The 23047-nt window shown below is 46.1% G+C and overlaps 1 protein-coding gene across 1 annotated transcript in view; it reads right to left on the bottom strand.

Annotated features, from left to right (window-relative positions):
• Positions 1 to 23047, bottom strand: part of LOC121003263 (lysine-specific demethylase 2A-like) — a 203028-nt gene that overhangs the window by 115463 nt on the left and 64518 nt on the right. Inside the window, exons 10-11 of the mRNA XM_040434964.1 lie at positions 7507 to 7622; positions 7281 to 7407 (exon numbers count right to left, since the gene is read on the bottom strand). Of these exons, the coding sequence (XP_040290898.1) occupies positions 7281 to 7407; positions 7507 to 7622 (243 nt within the window). The remainder of the gene's footprint in view (positions 1 to 7280; positions 7408 to 7506; positions 7623 to 23047) is intronic.

Below are 23047 nucleotides of genomic sequence, written 5' to 3'. Positions count from 1 at the left end.
GAAATCAAGTTTTTGGGGGAAAGCCACCACAAGAGGTCCGCCCAAACCCGAGGAGGTAGACTGACTCGAGAGGCCAGACCGTGCGACGTCCTGGCCCAAAAGGACAGAATCGCCCGCTGCAGAGGCAGAGTGTGAAACTGGGGAAAGGGGGCAGCCACCATCAGCCCCAGAACCCTCAATGCACTCCCGGATGGAGAGTCGTCGAGAGCGCAGTAGGAGAGATACCGACTCCTGAATTCGAGAGGACTTGGAACTCGGCAGGAATATCAGAGCAGCCATGGTGTCCAGAACCATCCCTAGGAAGGTCAACCTCTGTGAGGGGAGAAGAGATGACTTCTGGACATTGATCAGCCAGCCGAACTGCTCCAGAGTCTGAACAGTGATCCGGACGCTGTCCCTGGCCAGGGGAAGGGAGAAAGCCTTTATCAGTATGTCGTCCAGGTAGGGCAACAGAGATATGCCCCTGGTACGGAGGAGCACCAAGAGCGGCGCCAAGATCTTCGGGAATACCCGAGGGGCCGTAGCCAGCCCAAAGGGAAGGGCGACAAACTGGTAATCCTGCCCACAGACAGTAAAGCGCAGAAACCTGTGGTGAGATTCTGCTATAGGGACATGCAAATAGGAGTCTTGTATGTCCACCGACGCTAGGTATTCTCCTGGAAGAAGAGAAGCAATAACGGATCAGAGGGACTCCATCCGGAACCTCCGGACCCGCAGAGACCTGTTTAACAGCTTCAGATCTATTACAGGACGCACTGATCCCTCCTCCTTTGGCACCACGAATAGGTTGGAGTAGAAACCTGCGCCTTGCTCCTCCAAGGGGACTGGGATAATCACCCCCTTGTCCAAAAGGGAAGAGACCACCTGCAAAAGAGCCGAAGCCCGGACCGGATCTCCCGGAACCCGAGAAGAGAAGAAACGCTCCGGAGGCCTGGAAGCGAATTCTATTTTGTAACCAGATGTTACAATTTCCAGGACCCAGGCGTCCTGGATATGATCTCTCCAAACCTGTTGAAAAGAGAACAATCGGCCCCCCACCGTAAGAGGTGGGGACGCCCCTTCAGGCGGAAGACTGCTTGGGAGCAGCAGGGCGGGCTGACTGTGGCCGTGGGCGCCAGGAAGGCTGGGGCTTAAAAGGCAGGTTTCTTACGGGAGTCCTGAGAGCCACCCGGGAAAGGGGCCGCCGCAGATCTGGAAGAAGAGACGAAAAGACTGGTTCCTAGAACCAGAGGACCGACCTCCAAAAGCTGCGCTTGGAACTCTTGCCCCCCGTCGCGTCCGAGATGATCTCGTCCAGCTTAGCACCAAAAAGCCTGGAACCCGAAAAGGGGAGGTTAGAGAGGGAACGCTTAGAGAGGAGGGAGGAGAGGATGATCCTGTCCAGAAGCAAAGAGGCAAGGCAAGAGTCACAGGACCCAGAGACCAAAAGTGGCAAGCCGCAAACTTTACATAGCCCCAGTGGGGCCGACTTGGATTTTTGTGAGGCCCCAGGTTTTGGCATGATTGCGGTAATCCTGCAATGGAAGGGGCGAGGGTCTCCTACCGTTCCTGCCGCACGCAACCGGGACAGAGTGGAGCCGGGAGCAGCCTAGAGCGCTGAGCAGGAAGTAGCAGAAGATAGAGTGCCGCCCAAAAATCGCGTCTGGAGGCGCGGGAAATATGAAAATAAGAAGACGCGGCTGCCGGAAGGGTAGGAGGGTCCGCCCCCTAGACACCGCCGAGGGAAGCCGGGAAGTTGCCGCTTATGTAGCGATGCCTCTCCCCCTTCAAACCCCCCACCAAGCGGCCCTAGCGTCACACCGGGAGACAGGGGAGGCAGTGTACTTATCTGTGTCCTGAAGTCTTCGCCCTCAAATCCACACCAGCGGAGGTCACCTGTCAGTCAGCTGGCACAAGAAGTGGCAGTGATCTGGAGGATGGCAGGAAGGTGCCCCGAATCTGGTAGCTGCACATCGAGCCCGGTTCCACTTAACTTCTGGGGGAGGGTGGGAGGTAGCCGGGGACGTCAATTCGACCCTGGCGCTTGCTCCACCAAGAGACCAGGGAAGCAGAATTGCGACCCTGTGTCCACTAGAGAAAAAAATAAACGGGAGTAGAGAGAATGTCATCCTCCTTATCCGACACTAAGCAAGAACTGGCGTCCTCCCGGTGGAACATGGGGGTACAGCCCAGGGAGGAGGAGCTTTCTTTTTCTATTTGCATAGTGTCTCCTCCTAGTAATGACCTAGGCTATACCCATGGTCTGTGTCCCCCAATGGAATATGCGAGAAATGGCAGTATTAGTTTTATAAGATGCAGTGCCATTTTCTCTCCCCCCCCAACTCTTTTGGGAGGAAAAAATTGCATATTATTAAGCGAAAAATACAGTAAATTTGCTAAAGATATACTAAATTAGGTTTGGTCCTTAAAGGGGTTTTCTCACTTCAGCAAACATTTACCATGTATAGAAAGTTAATACAAGCCACTTAGTAATGTATTATTATTATCCATATTGCTTCCTTTGCTGGCTGGATCCATTTTTCCATCTCATTATACACTGCTCATTTCCTGGGGTTACGACCATCCTGTAATCCTACAGTGTGCAAGCACGGCCACCGCTGATTGATTGCAGGGTGGTCGTAACCATGGAAACAAGCAGTGTATAATGTGATGGAAAAATTAATCCTGACATCAAAGGAAGCAACATGGACAATCACAATACATTAGTAAGTGCCTTGTATTGACTTCCTCTACATAATAAATGCTATTTGCTGAAGTAAGACAACCTCTAAAAGGGGTATACTCATCACATACAATGAGGGTATATCGCTAAGACCTCTGGGACCCGTACCTACAAGGAGAATAGAGCACGGAGAGCTGTGGCTGGAGGACCCCGGGTTTCCCGGGGTCCGTCCACCACCAAGAGCTGCTCCCATACAAATGAATGGGAGCACACCGCGCACACGCGGCCCCTGCTCCCATTCATTTCTATAGGGCAGGCGGAAATAGCTCGGCAATTTTTGGAGGCCGGCTACACATGCGAAGTGCGCCCTCCATTAACCCCCGCTCCGTTGTCGTTGTAGGTGTGGGTCCCAGAGGTGTGACTCGCACCTATCAGACAATGGGAGCATATTCTAGCAATATGCCCCCATTGTATGTGATGGCAAAACCCATTTCAAGTTTAAAACGGTCTCTTTCCTGAACAGGTTAATAGAACATGCAATTAGGACATGGTGATAATTATTTTGTTTATGTTTTTAGAGCTTAATTTTTAATATGGGGAAATGGCGATTTGAATATGTATTTTTTTTATTTTAAGCCCCCCTTGTCCCATAGACTGCAATGAATTACCACTGCAACCTATGGGAGATTCAGTATGTTCCTATAGAGCCCTGACACAGGTAGGGCTCAATAGGATCATCGATGTGGCAGGCATTGGAGCCTCTAACAGGCTTAAAGCTACCACAGCAAACAAACCACTCCCCTGATCTCAGTGTGGGGGAAGAAGAGAAAAAAAAAAAGGGGATTAAGCGCAGTGAAAAGGGAAAAAGGAAATTTATTCTTTGGAGCGCCAAGAGGACTACAGTTGCAAGAAAAAGTATGTGAACCCTTTGGAATGATATGGATTTCTGCATAAATTGGTCATAAAATGTTATCTGATCTTCATCTAAGTCACAACAATAGACAATCACAGTCTGCTTAAACTAATAACACACAAAGAATTAAATGTTACCATATTTTTATTGAACACACCATGTAAACATTCAAAGTGCAGGTGGAAAAAGTATATGAACCCCTAGACTAATGACATCTCCAAGAGCTAATTGGAGTGATGTGTCAGCCAACTGGAGTCCAATCAATGAGATGAGATTGGAGGTGTTGGTTACAGCTGCCCTGCCCTATAAAAAACACACACCAGTTCTGGGTTTGCTTTTCACAAGAATTATTGCCTGATGTGAATAATGCCTCACACAAAAGAACTCTCAGAAGACCTACGATTAAGAATTGTTGACTTGCATAAAGCTGGAAAGGGTTATAAAAGTATCTCTAAAAGCCTTGCTGTTCATCAGTCCACCGTAAGACAAATTGTCTATAAATGGAGAAAGTTCAGCACTGCTGCTACTCTCCCTAGGAGTGGCTGTCCTGTAGAGATGACTGCAAGAGCACAGCGCAGACTACTCAATGAGATGAAGAAGAATCCTAGAGTGTCACCTAAAGACTTGCAAAAGTCTCTTGCATATGCTAACATCCCTGTTAGCAAAATCTACAATATGTAAAACACTAAACAAGAATGGATTTCATAGGAGGATACCACAGAGGAAGCCACTGCTGTCCAAAAAAAACATTGCTGCACGTTTACAGTTTGCACAACAGCACCTGGATGTTCCACAGCAGTACTGGCAAAATATTCTGTGGACAGATGAAACCAAAGTTGAGTTGTTTGGAAGAAACACACAACACTATGTGTGGAGAAAAAGAGGCACAGCACACCAACATCAAAACCTCATCCCAACTGTGAAGTATGGTGGTGGGGGCATCATGGTTTAGGGCTGATTTGCTGCGTCAGGGTCTGGACAGATTGCTATCATCGAAGGAAAAATTAATTACCAAGTTTATCAAGACATTTTGCAGGAGAACTTAAGGCCATCTGTCCACCAGCTGAAGCTCAACAGTAGATGGGTGTTGCAACAGGACAACAACCCAAAGCATAGAAGTAAATCAACAACAGAATGGCTTAAACAGAAGAAAATACGCCTTCCGGTGTGGCCCAGTCAGAGTCCTGACCTCAACCCGATTGAGATGCTGTGGCATGACCTCAAGAAAGCGATTCACACCAGACATCCCAAGAATATTGCTGAACTGAAACTGTTCTTTAAAGTGGAATGGTCAAGAAGTACTCCTGACCGTTGTGCACGTCTGATCTGCAACTACAGGAAACGTTTGGTTGAAGTTATTGCTGCCAAAGGAGGTTCAACCAGTTATTAAATCCAAGGGTTCACATACTTTTTCCACCTGCACTGTGAATGTTTATATGGTGTGTTCACTATAAACATGGTAACATTTAATTATTTGTGTGTAATTAGTTTAAGCAGACTGTGATTGTCTATTGTTGTGACTCAGATGAAGATCAGATCACATTTTATGACCAATCTGTGCAGAAATCCATATCATTCCAAAGGGTTCACATACTTTTTCTTGCAACTGTATTTAGAAGTGACGGAGTGTTCGGGATGGGATGGAAGTGGTTTGGTGGGTGTTCACCGAGGCAGCACCCTAAGGGCTGTTTCACACGAGCGGATGCCGTGCGTGACATCCGCTCCGTGAATGACAGCCAAGACCCGATGCAGACTGCAGAAGCACGGAGCATTAACATGATTGATAATGCTCCGTGCCTCTCTGTGATCTCTTTACTACGAAATCACAGTGAGATAAAGTTGTCACTGTGATTTCGTAGTAAAGAGATCACAGAGAGGCACGGAGCATTATCAATCATGTTAATGCTCCGTGCTTCTGCAGTCTGCATCGGGTCTTGGCTGTCATTCACGGAGCGGATGTCACGCACGGCATCCGCTCGTGTGAAACAGCCCTAAAGCAGTGCACGTCAGTGCACTGCAAGATAATATAGAGATAAAATTAAAAAAGTGCTGGAGGCTTGCCCAAGAAAAAAGGGCGGAGGAGGCCCAGGTGGTCTTGGGGATAGTGGGCAGTAGCACAGGGGCACCAAGGTGAAGAAAAAACTACTTTGCTAGTTGGATTTGTGCTTCTGCTTTACAGTATCGATATATTGCATAAACATATATATCACTGTGTCTGTATAGTTAGTGGTTCTATTTCACAGTCACAATATATGGTGAGCCTATATATCACTGTGTCTATTTATATCTTGTTATATTGATTCTATTTCACAGTATCGATATATGGCGACACATGTATCACTGTGCGGTTAATTAAAAAATAATTAAAAATAATAATAATAATAATAATAATAATAATAATAATAATAATAATAATAATACGTGATGTTAAAAGAATTGTATGAGAAAAACGGAAGGCGACTTACTTTACCAGGGAGGGAGATATAGGATAAGGAAAATACACCTATACCTGCTCCTCCCCCGCCGAGATCACTCGTCAGGTAGTATAAACTTTCCTCCACGTCCCAAATGATGGTAGTCAGGGTTCCAGATGGAGAGTTCTTTATTGCATAAATGAATAAAAGCTCAACGCGTTTCAGGGTATCTTCCCCTTTCTCAAGAGCAGTGTGGGTTAACACACATAACAGTACAGTGACATCTAGACACAGATCTGCTCCTTGTGCACGAATCATCATAAGAGCAGGGAGAGGAGCTGACATCCCAGATCATGTGACCCTCAGTGAAATCTGAGAAAGGAGCCACTGCAGATGAAGTCAGTCAATTGTAAACCCCTTACATTTGATTAGTTAGAAACATACAAACAAAAAATAACTCCGACAACCCCTTTAAGAAAACCCGGTCATGCAATTTCAAGTCTGACTCCTAATGTTTAAACAGGAACTCGGTCTCTCCCATCTGACTTCCTCTGAACTACTGGATAACATAGTCCCTAATCAAATACCTCCTGGCAGCTCTCGGTCCCCTCTCCTTCCCACATTCTGTTGAAGATATAATGTGTCCACTATATAAAGGACCAGGAGTGCAGATATATAGAAGGCGATTGTATACAGTGATTAGCTGCAGTTCTAACCTCCTGACTCACACTGCCTGTACTATCTGTGTGTGCTGACTCTCCAGTGTAGTTCGATGTGATGTAGCTTTACATTGGTTCTCCCTGCATGCAAGAGCTGACATGGGAGAGAGATGAGACAGGCTGAAGTCACATCACACAGGAAAACATGTAAACTCTGCAGTGTGAGGGGATAGCAGCTGTCTCACTAATCAGTCATGGCTACCATTAAACAGAGCAGTGCAGTGAGACTCCTCCCCCTCTGCAAAGCCAGGTATGATGGGCAATGTAGAAATCATTAGGAAAACCATACCTGAGGGGGAGACTGAATGAAATTACAAATCGAATAAAACAGGCACACACATAAGCCTCTGTTCATAGACACTAGCTCCATGTGTCTGCTGTGTAAAACAGCAGGCACCCAGCAGCTATGGCACCCACTCAGCTTCTGAGCAGGAACCATGTTTATATACTGGACTTCCGCCATACATGTACGCTGGAGGTCCTTAAGGGGTTTAAAGAATAATATAACATATTAAGACGTTCCATATTCAGCGACATTTTATTCTTCAGTCTTCCACCTACAAGCTACCCACCTATACTTAACGACTCCCTCTGGTAGTCCTTGGTGAGATGAGATCTTCTGGTCATACAGTAAACATATCGTTCCAATACGTACCAGCACATCTCATAATAAAATGGGTATCGGAACTTTGTGGGAACCTGAAAAGTTTATAAAAATAAAAAAAAGTGAGGTAATGTGTACTTTTGCAATATGACTTGCTAGCTACACTGTTAAAGTTCTTTATTTTCAAGACTCACCCGTGTTCTATCTTCAATGCTATAGATACGAAGTTGCATCGGGATATTGAAACTATGTAGGAAGTTCCCACCAAAAACTAGAGTATCCTGAGGAGTGTACACAGCATGGATCCACCCTATAAAACAGAGTGGATAAAAATTTATTATTTTTTTTAAAAAAATCTGTTTTTTTTTAAATTTAAAATCTGATTTTTTTTTTTTTATATAAAATGCTTTTTGGAGGAAAATATATTACCATCCAAAGGTTATTCCATCATGAAATAAAGATTAGTTTTTTAATTATGTAGAATAAGGCTGTATATGTTAAAAAAAAATTGGTAAATAAATTCCATTAATCCATTCACAATGTCATGCTCTTCCAGAGGTTTTTGTAAGATTATTGGGCAGTTTCTCTGCCTACAAGATATTATCACAGATGCTTGGTTTACTTTTGCAGTTCTCAAAACTGAATTTGATTCAGCAGAGATCACATGCCTCTTCTTCACAGTAAAAATTTTATAATATGAACAGAGTTGAGAAAAAGACCTTAATCCTAACTTCTACAAACCTATGAATACAGAATCAACCTAATATGAAAAGTTGTTATTCTAAAAATCTTCATCTACTTGCATATTATAAGTTATACCAGCAAGAATTAGTCTTTATGTAGAAAACTATGATTTAAATCAAGCCTTACTGACTAGTGATTTAAATCAGTTTGATTTAAATCAAATCCATCCTGCTATAAAAGCAGAACATTTGTCAAACGATGAGCTTATAGCATACTAAATGTAATCCTGGGAATGATACAACTTCTATCTAACCCCTAAATTACCACAATGCTTTTTTGGCAGCCAAATCATAAGCTGTATTCTGCAGTTGCTAGCAATGGAGGATCAATATAGGTCACATATCGCTAGCTCCTATACAGAAGACTGCAGCCTAGAAGGCAAAGCAGACCGAAACTGGTACCGTGATGCTGTATATAAGTAAAATGAAAAACTGGATTTTTGTACTCACCATAAAATCCTTTTCTCTTGAATGCATTGCGGGGACACAGCACCATGGGTATATGCCCAACTGCCACTAGGAGGCTGACACTAGAAGTAAAAAAAAGTGTTGGCTCCTCCTATCTGGGCTATACCCACTGCAGATGCAGGAGCAAACCAGTAGGTAGAAAAGCATTAGGAGCACAAGATAAAACTGTAAGCCAACAAGTCCTAAACCAGAGAGGACCAACAGAAAAAAAACTTAGCCACAAAGGGTGGGATCTGTGTCCCCCAATGCATCCTACGAGAAAAGGATTTTACGGTGAGTACAAAAATCCAGTTTTCTCTTGAATACTTAGGGGGACACAGCACCATGGGACGTCCTAAAGCAGTCCACAAGGGAGGGCAGAAAAACATGCAACGCAACTAACTCACAGCTGCTTGCAGAACCCTGCGAACCAAACTGGCATCAGCAGAAGCCAAGGAGAGGATGTGATAAAATTTGGAAAACGTATGGACAGAGGCCCAGGTGGCGGCCTTGCAGACCTGGAAAGCTGAGGCCTGATATCTAACCGCCCAAGAAGCCCCGACCGCCCTAGTGGAATGAGCGGTCAACCGAAAGGGAGGAACACAACCCTTCGCAACATAGGCCTCCTTAACTGGCCTTGGAAGCTTGGAGGCCCTTGCGAGGACCCTCAGGGACCACAAAGAGGGAGTCCGACCGGCGGAAGGGCTCAGTCAACCGAAGATAGAGGCGAAGAGCCCTAACAACATCCAAACGGTGAAGAGAACGCTCCATAGGATAAGAGGGGTTAGGACAGAAGGACGGAAGAACAATCTCCTCATTAATGTGGAATGAGGACACCACCTTGGGGAGGAAGGTAGGGACCAGACGCAGAACCACCTTATCCTGATGAAACACCAAGAAAGGGGATCTGCAATAGAGTGCAGCAAATTCAGAAACTCTGCAAATAGAAGTAATCGCCACAAGAAAGGCGACCTTAAACGAGACAAAGGAAAGAGAAATATCCTGTAAAGGCTCAAAAGGAGAGGCCTGAAGAGCGTCCAGGACAATGTTCAAGTCCCACGGTTCCACAGGAGGACGAAAAGGCGGAACGCGGTGAGCGACCCCCTGCAGAAAGGTTCTCACTTGGCGGCGAGAAGCCAGAGGTTTCTGGAAAAGAACAGATAGGGCTGAAATCTGACCCTTGAGAGAGGCCAGCCGGAGGCCCTTGTCAAAGCCCGCCTGGAGGAAAGACAAGACTCTGGGAATAGAAAGGTAGAGAAGGTGAAACTGAGCAGCCTCACACCAGGAAAGATTTCAATTACTTACCGTTAATTGGTTTTTCCTTTAGCCCCCACAGCGGCACAACAGGAGGATACCCCGCCTCCCCAGGGACAGGAAACAACGTGGAGATCTTTAAATACTCCCCTCCCCTTACCTGCTCCAGTAAAAAACCGAGAAACTCTGGAATGGATGCGACAATATTAATCTTTATGTGTTATTGAAATTAGACAAGGATACTTTCCAAGAAATAACAAAAAATGTCTTCCTTTTTTTTTTTTTTTAAACAAAAGTTTGAATAACTTCTGGGTGGGAAAGTCCCCGTGCCACTGTGGGGGCTAAAGGAAAAACAACATTGCTTACCGGTGATTGTTTTTCTCGATACCCATGACGGCACCCCATGCGACCAGGGACCTCCCATCCGGGACAGGAAACCTAAGAAGATAAAAGGTTCACACCCCCACCAAGCACCAGTGATAGTAATAAACAGTACTCCGGAGGTGAATACACGTAAGAAAAAGAGAGAGAGAGATCCAATACGGTACATTATATCTCTTCAATACTTAAGAGAGAAAACTCTCAGAAACCTATAAGGAAGTAGCGGGCTACTCCGCATATAACCTAATAAAGGACAACTAAAAGCTTTTTATTTTTTTTTATTTTTTTTTTTAATATACTTTTATTATAGGGAAGGGAAAATTTCGGGGGTGCCGTCATGGGTATCGAGAAAAACAATTACCGGTAAGCAATGTTGTTTTCCCCTCACCCATGACGGCACCCCATGCGAGATAGACTATTAATGAGAAACTAGGGGGGGACAACCGCCTGAAGCACCTTCCTACCAAAGGCGGAATCCGCGTGAAGTTGGAGCCTGTAATGTTTTAAAAAGGTATGTTGAGAGCTCCAAGTTGCTGCTCTACAAATCTGGGCCAGGGAGGCATCCGCCTTCTCGGCCCAGGACGTAGCTACCGCTCGGGTGGAGTGGGCTCCAAACCCTGAAGGGGGCGAGAGACCCTGCGCTAAATAGGCTTCGGAAATGGCCCTTTTAACCCATCTAGCAATAACTGCCGTGGACACTTTCCGCCCCTTATTTCTACCCCAAAACTGAATAAGGAGGTTTTCTTCCAACCTCCAGGCAGAGGTAGACTCTAAATAAGCAAGCAGACATCTTTTGACGTCCAGGCAATGATACTCCCTTTCTAAACTATTAGAGGGATTAGGGCAAAAAGATGGAAGGACCACATCCTGACTTCTATGGAAGTCCGAAACCACCTTTGGCTGGAAGGACGGGAGAGGCCTAATAATAACTTTGTCGTCCAAGACCTGAGTATAAGGAGGAAAAGCCGAGAAGGCCTGAATTTCTGAGATCCTCCTAGCTGAAGTAATGGCCAGTAAAAAGGACATCTTGAAAGAGAGCATATCTATGGGTATGTCTGACAAGGGCTCAAAAGGTTTCTGTGACAGAGCCGTCAAGACCGTGTTAAGGTCCCAAGGAGGGGACAAGGGTCTTATCGAAGGGCGGATCCTGGAGGCTGCCGACAGAAACCTTTTAACCCAAGGATGCAGGGCCAGCTGGGAATCGAAGAAGTAACTCAAGGCTGCCACATGTACTCTTAGGGTGGAAGCCCTAAGCCCCTTATCCAAGCCAGCTTGTAAAAAATCTAGAGACATTTGGAGGAGAGAAGGGGGTCAGGATTGATCCCTAAAAAGGAGGAAAAGACTTCCCAGATTTTATTATATTTTCTGGCCGTGGTGGCTTTCCTACTTCCCAAAATGGTGGAAACTACAGATTGGGACAGACCCCGACCTATCCAAATCTCCCTCTCAGCCTCCATGCTGCCAGATGCAAAAGTCCTGGATTGGGATGCAGGATCGGGCCCTGATATAATAGATCCTCCCGAGGGGGCAGAATCCAAGGGGGGGCTATTGCTAGGTCTAGGAGGCAGGAGTACCAGGACCTTTTCGGCCACACTGGGGCCACTAGGGTAATCATTGCTTTCTCCCTCTGGACTTTTTTCAGGACCTGCGGAATTAGGGAAAACGGAGGGAAGGCATAACCCTCCTCCTGAGTCCAGTTCTGTGCTAGTCCGTCTAAGGCTGTTGGATCGTCCAGACGATTTAGGGAGAAGAACCTTTCCACTTTCCTGTTTTTTCTGGAGGCAAATAGGTCGACCGTAGGGAGGCCGAATTTCTGCGTTAACTGGGAGAAGACCTCTGAGTTTAGGCACCAGTCGCCCTGCTTTAGCTGGGTGCGACTCAGAAAATCGGCTACTATGTTCTCCTTCCCCTTTATGTGGACTGCCGACAGGGATAGATGTTTCTGCTCTGCTAGCTGAAAGATCTGGTGACAGAGTATCGCCAGAGAAGGTACTCTTGTTCCGCCTTGATGGTTGATGTATGCCACTGTAGTCAAGTTGTCTGAGTATAGGACTATGTTCCTGAAGGATACGTCTGGAGCTATCGCTTTTAAAGGCCATTTCTACTGCTTTCAGTTCTTTGAAGTTCGAGGTGGCTTTCCTGGTATTCAAATCCCACCTCCCTTGCCAACCCTTGTTCTCCGAGTGGGCCCCCCAACCCCACGGGCTGACGTCTGTTGTAATTACCATCGGATCCTGAAAGGCCCATTGTACTCCTCCTGAGAGATTCTCTGTCAAGAAGAGACACTCTCGCCTCTGCGGATAAGTGGAAAGGTCGGTCCAACGACTGCTTGCAGCCGTCCCATTGGCGCAGGATGCATGACTGTAGCTTCCTTGTATGAGCCTGTGCATATAGGACCGCTGGAAAGGTTGCTGTCAGGTGGCCTAGCACTGCCATTGCCCTCCTGAACGAGCAGAGGTAGGATCTGAAAAGATCCAAAACATGCTCCCTGATGGAAAATATCTTGGCGGGCGGGAGGAAGGACTTTTCTACTCGGGAGTCTAAAAGGATGCCTAAAAATACACAACTCTGGGATGGTGTTAGGCAAGACTTTTTCCAATTTATTTTCCAGCCCAGGCTCTTTAACAGGGCGCAGGAAACCTCGATGTTTTGAATCAAGCCTTCCTTGGTCTGGGAAACAAACAGGAAGTCGTCCAAGTATGGCAGCAACGGAACCCCTGACAACCTTAGGAAGGAGGCTACTTCCGCAATCACCTTGGTGAAGATTCTGGGGGCTTGAGAAACCCCAAAGGGGAGGGCTCTGTATTGCAGGTGTAGACATTCCCCCTGAACCCAGACTGCAGTCCTCAAATATTTTTGGGAGGACACATGCATTGGCACGTGGTAGTACGCGTCCTCTAAGTCCAGAGTCGCCATCCAGCAGTTCTTTGATAGGAGATCTATGGCCGACGCTATGGTCTCCATGCGAAATTTTTTGTAGCTGAGGAATCTGTTTAACCACCTCAGCCCCCAGTGCTTAAACACCCTGAAAGACCAGGCCACTTTTTACACTTCTGACCTACACTACTTTCACCGTTTATTGCTCGGTCATGCAACTTACCACCCAAATGAATTTTACCTCCTTTTCTTCTCACTAATAGAGCTTTCATTTGGTGGTATTTCATTGCTGCTGACATTTTTACTTTTTTTATTAATTGAAATTTAACGATTTTTTTGCAAAAAAATGACATTTTTCACTTTCAGTTGTAAAATTTTGCAAAAAAAACGAGATCCATATATAAATTTTGCTCTAAATTTATTGTTCTACATGTCTTTGATAAAAAAAAAATGTTTGGGTAAAAAAAAAATGCTTTGGGTAAAAGTTATAGCGTTTACAAACTATGGTACAAAAATGTGAATTTCCGCTTTTTGAAGCAGCTCTGACTTTCTGAGCACCTGTCATGTTTCCTGAGGTTCTACAATGGCCAGACAGTACAAACACCCCACAAATGACCCCATTTCGGAAAGTACACACCCTAAGGTATTCGCTGATGGGCATAGTAAGTTCATAGAACTTTTTATTTTTTGTCACAAGTTAGCGGAAAATGATGATTTTTTATTTATTTTTTTCTTATAAAGTCTCATATTCCACTAACTTGTGACAAAAAATAAAAACTTCCATGAACTCACTATGGCCATCACGAAATACCTTGGGGTCTCTTCTTTCCAAAATGGGGTCACTTGTGGGGTAGTTATACTGCCCTGGCATTCTAGGGGCCCAAATGTGTGGTAAGGAGTTTGAAATCAAATTCTGTAAAAAATGACCTGTGAAATCCGAAAGGTGCTCTTTGGAATATGGGCCCCTTTGCCCACCTAGGCTGCAAAAAAGTGTCACACATCTGGTATCTCTGTATTCAGGAGAAGTTGAGGAATGTGTTTTGGGGTGTCTTTTTACATATACCCATGCTGGGTGAGATAAATATCTTGGTCAAATGCCAACTTTGTATAAAAAAAATGGGAAAAGTTGTCTTTTGCCAAGATATTTCTCTCACCCAGCATGGGTATATGTAAAATGACACCCCAAAACACATTCCCCAACTTCTCCTGAGTACGGAGATACCAGATGTGTGACACTTTTTTGCAGCCTAGGTGGGCAAAGGGGCCCATATTCCAAAGAGCACCTTTCGGATTTCACTGGTCATTTTTTACAGAATTTGATTTCAAACTCCTTACCACACATTTGGGCCCCTAGAATGCCAGGGCAGTATAACTACCCCACAAGTGACCCCATTTTGGAAAGAAGAGACCCCAAGGTATTCGCTGATGGGCATAGTGAGTTCATGGAAGTTTTTATTTTTTGTCACAAGTTAGTGGAATATGAGACTTTGTATGAAAAAAAAAAAAAAAAAAAATCAGCATTTTCCACTAACTTGTGACAAAAAATAAAAAATTCTAGGAACTCGCCATGCCCCTCACGGAATACCTTGGGGTGTCTTCTTTCCAAAATGGGGTCACTTGTGGGGTAGTTATACTGCCCTGGCATTTTCCAGGGGCCCTAATGTGTGGTAAGTAGGTAAATGACCTGTGAAATCCTAAAGGTGCTCTTTGGAATATGGGCCCCTTTGCCCACCTAGGCTGCAAAAAAGTGTCACACATGTGGCATCGCCGTATTCAGGAGAAGTTGGGGAATGTGTTTTGGGGTGTCATTTTACATATACCCTTGCTGGGTGAGAGAAATATCTTGGCAAAAGACAACTTTTCCCATTTTTTTATACAAAGTTGGCATTTGACCAAGATATTTCTCTCACCCAGCATGGGTATATGTAAAATGACACCCCAAAACACATTCCCCAACTTCTCCTGAGTACGGCGATACCAGATGTGTGACACTTTTTTTGCAGCCTAGATGCGCAAAGGTGCCCAAAGTCCTTTTAGGAGGGCATTTTTAGACATTTGGATACCAGACTTCTTCTCACGCTTTGGGGCCCCTAGAATGCCAGGGCAGTATAAATACCCCACATGTGACCCCATTTTGGAAAGAAGACACCCCAAGGTATTCAATGAGGGGCATGGCGAGTTCATAGAATTTATTTTTTTTTTGCACAAGTTAGCGGAAATTTATATTTTTAATTTTTTTCTCACAAAGTCTCCCGTTCCGCTAACTTGGGACAAAAATTTCAATCTTTCATGGACTCAATATGCCCCTCACGGAATACCTGGGGGTGTCTTCTTTCCGAAATGGGGTCACATGTGGGGTATTTATACTGCCCTGGCATTCTAGGGGTCCTAAAGCGTGAGAAGAAGTCTGGAATATAAATGTCTAAAAAATTTTACGCATTTGGATTCCGTGAGGGGTATGGTGAGTTCATGTGAGATTTTATTTTTTGACACAAGTTAGTGGAATATGAGACTTTGTAAGAAAAAAAATATATAATTCCGCTAACTTGGGCCAAAAAAATGTCTGAATGGAGCCTTACAGAGGGTGATCAATGACAGGGGGAGTGATCAATGACAGGGGTGGTGATCAATGACAGGGGGGTGATCAGGGAGTCTATATGGGGTGATCACCACAGTCATTGATCACCCCCCCTGGAAGGCTCCAGGGAGACGCCTGTATGTGTTTTGCGGATCCGATCCATCTATCAGTGGATCCGTAAAAATCATGCGGACATCTGAATGGAGCTTTACAGGGGGTTGATCAATGACAGGGGTGTAATCAATGACAGGGGGGTGATCAGGGAGTCTATATGGGGTGATAACCACAGTCATTGATCATGCCCCTGTAAGGCTTCATTCAGACGTCCGGATGCGTTTTACGGATCCGATCCATCTATCAGTGCATCCGTAAAAATCATGCGGACATCTGAATGGAGCTTTACAGGGGGGTGATCAGGGAGTCTATATGGGGTGATAACCACAGTCATTGATCATGCCCCTGTAAGGCTTCATTCAGACGTCCGGATGCGTTTTGCGGATCCGATCCATCTATCAGTGGATCCGTAAAAATCATGCGGACGTCTGAATGGAGCTTTACAGGGGGGTAATCAATGACAGGGGGGTAATCAATGACAGGGGGGTGATCAGGGAGTCTATATGGGGTGATCACCACAGTCATTGATCACGCCCCTGTAAGGCTTCATTCAGACGTCCGGATGAGTTTTGCGGATCCGATCCATCTATCAGTGGATCCGTAAAAATCATGCGGACGTCTGAATGGAGCTTTACAGAGGTTGATCAATGACAGGGGGGTAATCAATGACAGGGGGGTGATCAGGGAGTCTATATGGGGTGATCAGGGGTGGTCAGGGGCTAATAAGGGGTTAATAAGTGACCGGGGGGGGGGGGGGGGTGTAGTGTAGTGTAGTGTAGTGGTGCTTGGTGCTACTTTACTGAGCTACCTGTGTCCTCTGGTGGTCGATCCAAACAAAGGGGACCACCAGAGGACCAGGTAGCAGGTATATTAGACGCTGTTATCAAAACAGCGTCTAATATACCTGTTAGGGGTTAAAAAAAAAACATCTCCAGCCTGCCAGCGAACGATCGCCGCTGGCAGGCTGGAGATCAACTCTCTTACCTTCCGTGCCTGTGTGCGCGCGTTCACAGGAAATCTCGCGTCTCGCGAGATGACGCATATATGCGTGACTGTGCGCAGCGCTGCCACCTCCGGAACGCGATCCTGCGTTAGGCGGTCCAGAGGTGGTTAATATCTTCAGGTTTAGGATTACCCGGAAGGAGCCATTGGGTTTTTTTACTAAAAAAAGAGGAGAGTAAAAACCCAAGCCCCTCTCTGCCTGCGGAACCGAGACAACCACCCCTTTTCGCAGAAGCAGCAGGACCTCTGATTCTAAGGCCTGTCTCTTGACTAGATCCTTGGGGTAATCTGTCAGCCTGAACGAGTCCTGGGGACGGGTCAGAAGCTCCAGCCGGAACCCTTCAACCCCTCCCAGGATCCAGCCGTTCTTGGTTATGTTCTTCCAGGCTGGGAGAAAGAGAGATAATCTTCCCCCTACCTGGGATTCGGCGTCATTGCTTATCTTTGGGCCTTTGATCTTGGGGTTTAAAGAGGAAACCTCCGGATTTCTTAGGAAATCTATCCTTTTCCCTTTTATCATACTGCCTAACCTTTTGCCTTTTGCCTTGGTATCTACGAAAAAAGGGGGGGTGTTGAGGAGCTGGAAAACCCTTCTTATCTGAGGCCTTTTCAAGTATATCATCAAGGGAAGATCCAAAGAGCCTGTCACCCTCACAGGGGATAGAGCATAACCTAGCCTTAGAACCCTGATCCGCCTTCCAGGACTTCAGCCAAATAGCTCTTCTAGCTGCATTGGATAAGGCGGATGATCTGGCTGAGAACCTAACTATATCTGTGGAGGCATCGGCTAAAAAATCAACAGCCTTAAAAAAGGTGGGAAGAGAGGCCAAAACTTCTTCTCTTGGTTTCTTCTCACTGAGATGCTGTTCTAACTGTTCCAGCCAGATATGTAGTGACCTAGAGACCCATGACGCTGCGACCGCCGGCCTCAAGCAGGTAAAGGATGATTCCCAGGCCTTCTTCAAATAAAAATCCGCTTTTTTATCCAGAGGATCAGATAGGCTACCAAGGTCATCGAACGGTAGAGCAGACCGGAGCATCAACAATAGGGGCCTTGTCCCAACAGGCTGCTACCTTCTCATCAAAGGGATATTTCCTTTTGACAGAGCTTGGAATAAAAAACTTCCTATCAGGATTCTTCCATTCCTTTTTAATTAATGCCTGCACATTCTCATGAATGGAAAAAACTCTCTGCTTTCTGAGACCTAACCCCTGAAAGGCGACGTCTGCTGTCGACTTAGCCTGTTTCACCGCTTTAAGGAGGTTTTGGGTATCTTCAGGCGAGAAAAAGGATCCCCCTGTTTCCTCTTCTGCTGACGAAGTAGTATCATCAGAGAGTAACTGGCCTGCTTCTCTTTCCTCCAAGTCAGAATGGTCTATATCCGAATCCCTCATATCCGGAGATCTTCCCGGAGACCGCGGGCGATTCGTAGTTAAGGATTTTAGGGAGGCTTTCACTTCAGATCTTATTAAAGATCGCATATTCCTGGAAAGGCTCCGTGACTCCTCCGCCACCAATTTATCAATACATGGGGAGCATAACGGCTTAGAATAGGAGGAAGCTAGGGGGACCTTACATCCTGCACACTCCTTATGCTTCGTCTTTGAGGCCGCTTTTTTGGGGGGCTTTGCCACCTACACAAATCAAGCAGATAACACCCCATTAATAAAAAAAAAAAAGGATATATCTCACCACCTTTTTTAGCCCCCACTCCTCAGGACTGGTACCGGACTCGCGGGCCTTGAGGGTTCCAGGGGTTCGGCGCGTCAGTCTGCCGGCTCTGACATCTTGCTGAACAACAAAGAGCCTCTTCAGCACCACACTGTGTGCCACATCAGCCGGCTGGGTTCCCCCCCTCTGCCCCATTTATATTTTAAAAGACGCGGCAGGGCACACATCGGCGCTCAACCCGACTTCCGGGTCAAGCCCCGCCCCCCGCGTCGGGGCGCGCGCATGCGCAGACGCCCCTTCCGACGCCGACAGGAAGACGGGCAACCCGGGAGCAAGGAGGGAAGCCGCCTGAACACGGCCACAGCGGCTCCCTCAGGCCAGCGCCGGAATGTGGGGGAAGAAGCCCAGACTGTAGGCAGCAGCACCGGAGAGCATGACGCCACCTGGGGGAGGCCACCCACCGGATAAGAACCTGGGCCTCCCCCCGGCTGCAGGTGAGAACCAACGTGAGCTTCCCAGGGACTTCCTATCCGGAGGACAGGAAACCTGAACTGGTGCTTGGTGGGGGTGTGAACCTTTTATCTTCTCAGGTTTCCTGTCCGGGATGGGAGGTCCTTGGTCGCATGGGGTGCCGTCAGTCATGGGTGAGGGGAAAACCAATTACCGGTAAGTAATTGAAATCTTTTTAAACGCGCCCCCCCAACCCCCCCCCTGCCCCCCCCCCCACCTCTGGTATCACCAACTGTAAATTTTCTGAAAGACTGCCAGATTCTGTCATAGATCTTAGATGTCACCTTTTTGCGACTATAAAGAATTGTGGAAATTACCACGTCCGAGAGGCCCTTTTCCTTTAATATCTGCCACTCAGTCTCCATGCTGCTAATTGAAGTTGCGTTGTCCTGGGATGCCATACTGGGCCTTGATGAAGGAGATCCGGGATGTCTGGTAGTAGCCACACGTCTCCTGCTGACATCCTCACTAGGAGAGGGAACCACGATCTCTTGGGCCAGTAAGGTGCAATTAGGATCAGCCTGTGGTTCTCCTGTAGCATCTTTTGCAGCACTCTGGGGATTAACGCAAAAGGAGGGAAGGCATACAAGTTCACTTTTGGCCACGGGTGAGAGAGAGAGTCCACTATGAGTGGGTGATCTGTATAGGCTAGAGAGCCGAACTTTTCTGTTTGTCTGTTTTGACGTGTGGCAAACAGATCTACTTCTGGAAGGAACCATCTTTGTGCTATCTGATGGGATATTCTTGGGTTTAAGGATCATTCCCCTTCCTTTTAAACATCCCTGCTGAGAAAGTCCACGAATGTGTTGTCTTCTCCCCTTAAGTGAACCGCTGATATTGACAGTATGCGCCTTTCTGCCCACTGAAAGATTTCTCTTGTGACCTTCACTAAGGATGGGCTTCTTGTGCCTCCCTGCCTGTTCAGATAGGCCACAGCTGTGGTATTGTCTGAGAGTATTCTTATTTCTTTTCCGCAGATTTCTGAGTGAAGGGCCTTCAAGGCTTCCAAGACTGCGGTTAACTCCTTCAGGTTGGAAGAGGCTAGGTTTAGATGTCCTTGCCAACCACCCTGTACTACGGATCTGTCTGTAAAGGCTCCCCAGCCGTTTTTGCTGGCATCTGTAGTAATAGTGACTACATCTGTTTGTTGCCACGGGACGCCTGCGTTTAGATTCTTGTTGATCAACCACCAATTTAAGGAATCTCTTACATACTGAGGGACTTTTACCTTCAGCTCTAGTGAAGCTATGCTCTTGTTCCACCTTCTGAGCATGAAAGACTGAAGACTTTGCGAGTGAGCCTGGGCCCACTTCACTGCTGGGATAGTTGAGGACATCAGACCCAAGATTTTCATTATTGACCTGATTGTCACTCTCGACCTGCTGCGGAATAGAGTAAATTCCTGCTTGATAGTTTGAATTTTTTCTTGTGGGAGGAAGGTCCTCATGAGTCCTGAGTCCAGCAGCATTCCTAAAAAGATTTTTCTTTTTTCAAGTCGGAGGTCTGATTTTTCCATATTTATTAGCCATCCCAGATCCGTTAGGCTGTGTTTCACTAACTCTATGTGTTCTAACAGAAGACTCTCTGATCCTGCTACTATTAGGAAGTCGTCTAAGTAAGGGACAACTAATATACCTTTTAGATGAAGGTCTGCTACCACCTCTGCCACCACTTTGGAGAAGACCCTTGGTGCTGACGTAATGCCGAAAGGAAGGACTTGAAATTGATAATGGTGTACTACCGAGTCTTGCTGTACTGCAAATCTGAGGAATCTCTGGTGTTCTCTGCAGATTGGAATATAGTAGTACGCGCCGGTGAGATCTAGGGTTGCCATAAAGATGTTTTTTGTAATAGACTTATCGTGGATTTTATGCTCTCCATCTTGAAGCGTTTGTAAAGTAGATGTTGGTTCAGTCCTTTTAAGTTTATAATGGCTCTGTATGAGCAGTTTGGTTTTCTGACTAGAAATATAGGAGAATAATAACCTGTTCCTTGCTCTTCTGGGGGAACTAACACTATAGCTTCCTTTTGTAAAAGGATCTTTATCTGATCTAGGATTAACGATTGAACTGGATTGGCTTTTTTGGTAATGAGGAACACATCCTGGGGAAGAGAGGAGAATTCCAGTTTTAGGCCTGATAAGACTACGTCCAACACCCAAGGGGAGTTGGAAATATTCTCCCAGGCTGGGAGGAAATATTTTAGCCTTCCTCCTACCTTGCTTCTGGCGTCATTGTTTTGATGACTTTTGGGAGGAGTCTGAGGGGTTAAACAAAAAACCTCGCCCTCTTCCTCTTCCCAAATGCCACCGGGAAGAAAAATCTTCTCTTTTCTGGTCTTGTCTGCCCCTAGATGTAGGAAAAAATCATCTGACGAAAATTCCTTTGTTCAGAGGGAAATCCCTTCCTTTTGTCTGTAGCCTTTTCTAGGATGTCGTCCAGGACTGACCCGAACACCCTATCACCTTTGCAGGGGATGCCGCAAAGTTTGTTTTTAGATGCCGCATCACCTGACCAGGACCTAAGCCACACCGCCCTTCTGGTGGAATTTGAGAGGGCCGCTGATCTGGCTGCTAGTTTTATAGAGTCGACCGAAGCATCCGCCCAAAAATTTGCCGCCTGCTTAAGTACTGGCAGAGATGCTAAAAATATCCTCACTAGGGGTTCCTGTTACTAGGTGTTCTTCTAACTGATTTAACCAGATGGACATGGACCTGGCTGTATAGGTTGAAGCTACGCTAGGTCTAAGGATGGACATGGAAGCCTCCCAGGATTTTTTTAGTAGGGCCTCGCTTCTCTTATCCATAGGGTCCTTTAGGAGACCCAAATCCTCAAAGGGTAACGCCGATTTCTTTGTAATCTTTGCTACCGGGGCATCCACTCTAGGACATTTGTCCCAAAAGGACGTATCTTCCTCCGAAAAGGGATATTTCCTCTTCAGGACCCTAGAGACGCTCGGTCCTTTTTCCAGATCGGACCATTACTTACTAATTAATTTTGTAATATTAGAGTGGAGGGGGAACACCCTTTTCCTCTTTTCTCCTAAGCCTTTAAACATCAAATCCTGTATAGTTTTGGATTGGATTGTTTAGATTCCTCCAAGTTTAGGGTTGCTCTAATAGTTTTCAACAAGGCTTCGGTGTCCTCTATGGAGCAGAGTGGCCTCCCTGATTCGTCCTCAGAGGAAAGTGGCTCAGACCCCGAGAGGAGCTCCCCTTCATCTAAATCCTCTTCCTGACATTCAGACTCTAAAGTAGCGGACATCTCGGTCATGGAAGTGGAAGGTTTTTGGGACGTGGTGGCTAGTTTTTGATCTACAGCGCTGCTTACTTCCTCCTTTATTATATTTCTAATGCTGTCCAATAAGGAAGGGGACTCTTCCGAAACAATTTTCTCCATACATTTTGAACAGAGGGGTTTCTTATAACCTGACTGTGACAAACTGCCATTTGCCACTGGGCATTGTAGAGGACTTATGGCTAGCCTCCTGCCCTACGACTATGGCCCCGGGACATGTTGCCCTTCAGGAACAGTGACAGAACTGTGCCGCATGTCTAGACTGTTGGTGGGACCGAACGCGGTCAGCGGTGTATGCTGGGGATTCTGTGGAGCTGGAATCGGATGCGCGGATACACGAACGCCGCTGACCCTTACCTTCTGCCATACTGAACTTTCAGCTCCAGAGACTAAGTCCCGTTCGAAGATGGGACTTAGTCGTTTTTCTGCATGGAATTAACCGACCGCACAGCCCAAATCTATGGAACTGTTTTGGGCAGGAAATTGTGCTTGCGGTCGGTCATAAAGGACTTCCACTAAACTTTTGATCCGCTGGAGGGATTTGTGTGATTTTTGGAAGTGTTTATGTTTGATGTATGCAGAGTTTAAATATGTAATTTTTTATGGAGATGGAATGTATGGTTTTAAAGTTACAGTGTATGTTTAAAAACTGTATTTTTACTGTCTGTGATAGTTATGTTAATCCATAATTATATCCCAGACAGAAGGGAGGATTTTGTGTATTCGGGTGGGGATTCCTCTCCTATTGTTCCCACATGTGTATTGGTGATTTCCCTTTGTCCTGGGAGATAATTGAATTGCACTTCGGGTGTCTCCAGGCAGAGAGGAGGAAACCATGATGCATTGTGGGGACCTGCATAA

This window comes from Bufo bufo, chromosome 6 (assembly GCF_905171765.1).
Source record: "Bufo bufo chromosome 6, aBufBuf1.1, whole genome shotgun sequence".
Classification (NCBI taxonomy): Eukaryota; Metazoa; Chordata; class Amphibia; order Anura; family Bufonidae; genus Bufo; species Bufo bufo.
Note: the sequence above shows the minus strand (reverse complement) of the source record. Positions and strands in the feature narration are given on the sequence as shown.